A 7,052-nucleotide genomic window follows, 5' to 3' on the forward strand; every position below is an offset into this window, starting at 1 on the left:
TTCTACAGACGAGCCATTTTGGGAAGACAACAGGAAAATAAAGTCAAGAGACACCATGGCTTTGTCTGCAGCAACAAGGAGATGTAGCCAACGGTAAAAAAAAACAACAACAAAAAAAAACTATCGCACGTTTTTGCTGAAGACAGAAACAGCCCCCACACCAGATGCGCAGTGAATCATCTGCGCTTAAGGAAGCCATGTCACTTCTGTCTGGTGCAGTGTGGATTATCAAGAGCAAAAACCCTCATCTAGTCATCTCTATTATCTCCATTGATAATAGGGACTATTATCAATTTAAAGGGGCAGTATTATGTATTTTCTGGGCACATAGTGCCAATTTATAGCACCATCAAGTAACTATGATAACTTCAGTTATTATTATCACTTCATAATATAACACCTTGAAATTGGACCTCTGTCTCTTTAAAAACTTCTGCCCTTTTCTGAAACTACACCTTCAGGAAGTCATCACAACATGGCTCCTCTATTAAAGGATTTCTCAAACATGCATGAACGAATCAAAGCAACACTCCAGGTGTGTTTTTGATGAGGGAATAACTTTATAATATGATGTAAATCTCAAAAAAGTTGATTTCAAATCATTCTCTTCCTTTAAACCAAATGAAGGTTAGAGTATTCCACAAGTACACCTCACATTTTCTGTTTTTGTTACAACAAACATGAACGCATTTTGCTGTAATTTTAATAACCTGGATAGTTTTTGGAAAGTGGAAGAAAAACAATACATGGTTTTTAATGTTTGTTTCTCCAAAATAAAATAAAATAGAATAAGATAAAAAAATCTGAAAATTGTTTGGATTCAGTCATCCTGAGTCAATACTTTGACCTCGGTTAGATTGGATGGAGACTCTTTCTCCATCCAATAATCTTTTCCCGTGCTGGAGATGTGGACTTTTACTAGGCCATTTTAACACATGACTATGCTCTAGTTCCATGTCAAGGTTTGTTTTCTTCCAGGAAGCTGAGCGTCTGCTCCAACCTCAACTCTTTCGCAGTTTAGCAGCATGTTTTCTTCCAACAGCGCATTATTTATCTCCATCTTCCCATCAACTCTGACCAGCTGTCATGTGCATCCACACACCCATAACACACCCATATTTTGGTTTATGGAGGGATTGTCCAGCGATGGTTTTCCACCACACATCCAGCTTTAGATGAGGAGCAGAAACATAAATATCGTCTCATGTGCCTTTGTGTTCTATAAAGTCTAGTTTTGTAGAGAGTTTGACTTGGCAGATGTGATTTCAGCAGAACCTCCCACCTGAGTCCAGCCAGTTGCTTTTGGTTTTTTTCCTCTCATATTTGTGTGTTTTGGATACTAAAAGCAAAATCCAACACAATAAACAATACGTGAATTAATTGTATGATGAATTAAAATAAGCACAATAACTTCCATTTGGACAGCAATCGTCAAAGAGATTGGTGAAAAGCCGCCATTTTGAGAAACGCTGCAAACATCTGACACCCAGTACGAAGTAGTTAGCCTGCACTTCCTGCCACTTTTGCTTGTTTTCCCTGTCTAAGCTGAATAACTATTGTTTTGAAAAACAATTTTTAATTGTTGTTCCACTCGTTTTGTTTTATTGTGAATATTTAAAATGTCTTACGGTTTCAGTGTTACATGTTCTTTAGAAATTAAAATCAGTTTGATCTTTCAGTGGGTGTACTTGCATTATTATTATGCCATTTTTATTATTATATTAGTAGAGAATGACAATATTTTCATTTATCGCAACAATTCCTATGACATTTGATTGTCCAGCAAAATGTGTTATTGTGACAGGATACTCACAGCTCATTTCACTGTTTGCAACAGTCCAATATATGAGGCTTAAAAGCATGCTTACAGCACCGAGAGTTTATTTTGCATCATTTAACAATAAAATCAACTATTCCAAATGCTGCTTACAAAGCCACAAACAAAGAGCAGTTTCTCCAAAAAAAAAAAAAAGGCCTAACCTCCAGCCTGAATCCTAATCCAGCAGTGTGCACCCTAATGTCGTTACAAAATCACAAAGTAAATCCAGACTTCTGGTAATCCACAGAGCAAGGTCCACATGAGACAGCTGTGCCATTATGTCACAAACCCGGAACAAAAGCTGCAACCCCGGGCTCCGAGACAGGGCGACTCAGTGTGTGTGAGTGGAAGAGAACGACATCGCAGAAAGTGTGGAAGCAGAGAATTTATTTATTTTATTTTTCTTTTACACAGGGAAGGTCGACTGACTGGTGACAGGATGAGCCGCTGCCTGCTATAACAGCTGTGAGCGTTCAGTCCCACTGCTGACCATAAAAATGGTCGACAAAAGAAAACTATCACAGCCACTCATTGCCAGATGTATTTCACACTCCTCATCGCTATGACAACTGAGAGGAGTTTGCTTTGTAGACCAATCAAGTTAATTTAATGCAAACTTTCCTCCTCCTTCTACAGTATTTGAAATGAAATGTCTGATAAATGATCTCGACACAGTGGTGCAAGCATCACGCTAGTTCACACATAATGCTGATTGTGCCACTGAATATCTACCCTGTTGGTCACATGTTCCGAGTCAAGAAGCTTTAGGCTGACCAAAAAAAACCAAACACTATCCTGCTCATCTGTTTAACCCAATCCTCAGTGGATCGCTTTCACAGTGAAACAGTCACTTACCCATTTCCGTCATCTAATATAAGCGAGGTGGTGCCCAGATCACACCCACAGTGGGCAGTGGGTGGCTTCAGCCAGTGACAACACATCCGTGTGAAATTCTCACCTTAAAGATGCTAACTGGAGGTGTTTTCTTTCTAATAGCAAAAAAAAAAAAGAAAAAGTCCTGAGCATTTGTAGCATGGCTTTTGGCTTGATGGATTTGTAGAGAGCAAAACAGCCAGGAAACCTGACTAAGTGAGTGTGATGGACTTCAGCTAAATGTCTGGCTTAAACAAACTTTCTCAAAGGAGGGAAACCTTCCATCAGGACTAAAAAGCCACTTTCCTTATCACAATTAACACGGTTATATTGTTACCGTGCCAATACTGGCGCTTAATGACTGATTCCTCTATTGTGTTCACACATCTCACCAGGAAACACGGATGGCTGCCGTTTTGATTAGAGGCCACGTGACACACTTAGAGCTTAGCCATCCTCTTTTTTTAAAGCACCAACATGTCTGGGCTCTTTTCCACCCATCCCCTTTAACAAAAGGCCTCCCTAAATTTATCACGCTAGACAAACCCCTTTAAGTTAATTACTCTGTGGCGAGGACAACAACGCCGATGTGAGCTGACACGAAAACTCTCCGGGTGGACAGGCCGGGCGACCGAGAAGGCCCGGGGCGCCCACCGCCTCACTGCGTCCCCTTGAATGTGAGGCGGCACTCAGAGGGCAAAAGGGCAGAAAAGGGGGTGAAAAAGTGAGGGTGATTTTGTTTAGACTGAGATTTCAACGGATGCAAAAGCGCGTTTCTCGTCTAGCCAACGTCCTTTCATAGGCGACGATAAGACCTCCCAGGAGAGAGTTAATACAGACGCCAGAAGGAGAAATAAAACTCTCATTAAAAAAAAAAAATAAGTTAAATGAATTTTAAGCAGACATGTCCTCCTTATTTTTTTTTTTTTAGTAGGCCACATACGATGGAGTAAAACACTTCCCCCTCCCCTTTGGTGAACCCAATCTGAAAACCTCAAGTTTGTTCAGAAACTGTGTCAATGCATATTAATCCCAGCTCCAGAGGAAAACACTTTAGGACGGATTTAAACACGTCGGGGCCCAAAAAACGAGGACAACATTAAAGAGATTGCAGGTGCATTTTACGCAACAGTGACTCACTCTCTGTCACAAGCTGCCGTGTTTAATTTTAGTGATTAAAGAGTCTCTTTAATAAAGATGTTACCAGTGACCTCAGGGATGGAGGTAGTCGCTCCAAAAGACAAGACAAGAACCACAAGATTATCTCCATTTATGTTTCAAAAGGATAACCTTCTCTGATGCCCTATGCTAACTCAAAAGCATAGGGCATCAGGGAAGCTCTATTGGTTGATGTAGTTCTAAACAAAATGTGGAGGACGTTCTTGTTTTTGATATAGTTCACGACCAGGGAAGTGAAATTTGGAATTTTCAGTATTTGACCAATAAAAAAGGTTGAAATCTCTGATTAACTGAAGAGTCACAAGAACCTGAAGTCACTTCTGCTGCATTATCATCTTCTGCTAATAGACCCACTGTAGAGATACACCCAGCGATAAGGGACCCGCTGATTGGCTCTGATCGGTGAACAGCAGGTCAAATATGGAAAGATTTTCTTCCACCCAACATATTCAGGCAAGAGTTCCCATCATATTTGATTTGAAGTTTTTTACAATAGTATTCAATAGTAAGGGGGCACTGATTACCAATCTTTACAAAGCCTGACCTGCCGAAACCGATTTTGTCCGATACAGATTTATTTATTTTTTGTCTGAATGTTGCTAAATATAGCAAGAAAGTTGCTGACTTGGCAGCATTATATTAGTTTGCCAATTAGTATATTGGCAAACGTGTCTGCATGTTTGTTAACCACAAACATGCAGTATGTTAGGCTCAAACATGCAGACATGAGCTGCTGGGCATGTCTATCAGTCAAACTTTCTCTCAAGGCAGAGCAAAAGAGAACCTCTGCTGATTTTTAGACCTTTTCAAAGGTTGGTAAGATTAGTGGAAAAGTGGCTTCACATACAAGTGTCGACTGATCACTGGTGTCCCAACATTAAGGAAATCGGGGCAGATTTATCAGTGCACCCCTAGTTAATAATTCAATCAAAATCATCACCAGTAGGCCAGATTGTGAGGAATACCAGAATCGATATTGGGCAGGTGAGGCCTGATTGATGCATTTCTACTTTTGTGTTTTAACTTCTGAGAACTAAAAGAGTCAGAGAATGTGTGTGTGTTCTGCAGCGACCTACCCAGATCTCCTTGAACACTGTTGTCATGGGAGGTTCTGCTGGATGTGGTGGAGTCCCCATCACTGGGCCACATAGGGCCCCTCTTACGGACACCGAAGATGGAGGGGACGCCCTGCTGCTTCAGACATTTCTGGGACAGAGGGGTGGGCGGGCTGCCACTGTCGATGGACAGCTGGGAGTGTTGGGAGGGAGAGCGGCTCTTCTCCCTGAACATAGGGTAGGTGGTCGGGCTGGGAGACACTTGGCTGGACTGGCCAGAGGAGAAGTCCTCCTCGCTGGAGGTCAGGTTCTCATTGGAGCTGCAGTCCGGTGTGTAGCCGCCCCCGACATCGTCGAAGCTCCCGGGAGAGTAGGAGCGCCTGGGCCAGGTGAGGTGAGGATCCTCGTCCATGCTGCGGTCCCTGATGTGGATCACCCGAGTGTCCCCTTCCCCCATAATTCCTCCGACGTACACGCTGGTGTAAGGCTGGCACTCCACCGGCTGTCTGTCCGGCCTCCCCTCGCCGGACCTGATCGCCCCGCCTTTCAGGAAGTGTGGGCTGACCTCCGGGTCGTCGGGCGACCCATTGAAGCTGTAGCTCCCTTCAGTGGACTTGCCTCTCTGAACAGGCTTGGCAAGATCCCCCGCAGCAGCAGACAGGTTCCCTGGCAGGGAATGCAGGGACCTCTTCCGCTCCATCTGCATGGCCTGGCTGCCCAGGGTGCTGATCTTATCCGAGACCTCCTTGTCGTTCACCCTGACCAGGCCTCGCTCGTGATGGTATTCCATGTTCACGTAGAAAGGCTTCTCCTGGCTCCCCATCACCGACAACCCTCTGCTGTCTCCGGCTGTGTGAGAGTTGGCTCTCCTGATGCGCTCGAAGTTGGATCTCAGAGCCGCCACAGACCCTGTGCCAACTGGGAAGTCAGAGGGCTCGGGGTCATGACGAACAGGCGACATCCTTTCTTTCTGTTTCGCCAGACACAAACCATCCACCACCTCCTCTGGATGTCCTGTGTTCCTCTGAGTCTTGCAGGAGCCTCTCTGCTTCTCCTCATCTCTCGGTGCCTCTTCAGTGTAGGACCTCCTGTCTTCTGACCCACCGCTGGGCAGATCTCTGTCATTCATTGATGGCATCTTTTTAAACCCCCATCTCTGTCCATCGTAGGATTTCCTCTCTTTAGCCAGAAGAGTCTGAAGGTAGATCATCCGAAAACGCTCCTTGTTGACTTCTTTCTCCAAGTGACGGATGGAGGACTTGCATTTGTCCAACTCCTGTTCAATATGCCCCAGCGAGCCAAGGTCCATTTTAGGCGGATCAGACTCAGGGAACTGGGCTCTCCATGCCTCCACAAACCCCAACGGTTCCACCATTGTGAAGACTCCTATATAAACGCCTCAAACTACCAACAACAGAGGGATACACCGATCTACAGCTTCTACTGGACCAGAGTGTTTACAACTCACAGCTTCCATAGTTTAGCAGCAGGTTAAGACAAAGATAAAGTCAAGCAGAAATCACGAGTGCGATCCAAGTCCAACACATGTGAGTTTCTCCCAGTTTTCCAGCTCGATCCCGAGAGGAGGCAGTGCGGTCTCTGGAGATCTTCTGTCTGCCTCTGGGTCTGGTGTCAGACTGACTCGCAGCTCTCTGCTGTTTGGTAGCAGCTCAAAGAGGAGGGGCCACTGGATGCAGTTCAGATTTATGCCTCAAATACATAAAAGACGAGCTTTAATCGCTGTGGGCTGTTTTCTAACTGTGAACAGTTAGAGCCAAAGGGGGAACACACCTTCGAAACATGTCAAGTCAAGTTAAAATAGTAAATTTGACTCAGCTTGCGTTAAACAGGACAAACACTTAAAGTGAAAAGTGGCTTCGAATGGCCACAGTCCAGGTCAGGTGGGTAGAGAAAGAAAAAGACGAACCTTTCATGTTCCTCAAACTAAATATATCTCAGGGTCGTTCAAATTTTTTCCTCTTTTCCAGGAGCTCCAGACGTGAGTTTAGTCACAGCAGCCGTGCACTTTCAGTTGTGTGCTCTGCAAACTCCGCTTAATCCCCGCTACAGTTTACATCTGTGGCTGTCTCGTGAACACATCGCCACCTTACGGTTCAGTCGGAGTC

The 7,052-nt window shown here is 44.4% G+C and overlaps 1 protein-coding gene across 1 annotated transcript in view; it reads right to left on the reverse strand.

Annotated features, from left to right (window-relative positions):
• The window catches only part of LOC102222870 (breakpoint cluster region protein-like), a 47,313-nt gene extending 40,286 nt beyond the window's left edge, over positions 1-7,027 (reverse strand). The window contains exon 1 of the mRNA XM_023342192.1: positions 4,948-7,027. Within this exon, the coding sequence (XP_023197960.1) occupies positions 4,948-6,301 (1,354 nt within the window). The 5' untranslated portion in view covers positions 6,302-7,027. The remainder of the gene's footprint in view (positions 1-4,947) is intronic.
• Between the last annotated feature and the right edge of the window lie 25 nt (positions 7,028-7,052).

This window comes from Xiphophorus maculatus, chromosome 11 (assembly GCF_002775205.1).
Source record: "Xiphophorus maculatus strain JP 163 A chromosome 11, X_maculatus-5.0-male, whole genome shotgun sequence".
NCBI lineage: Eukaryota > Metazoa > Chordata > Actinopteri > Cyprinodontiformes > Poeciliidae > Xiphophorus > Xiphophorus maculatus.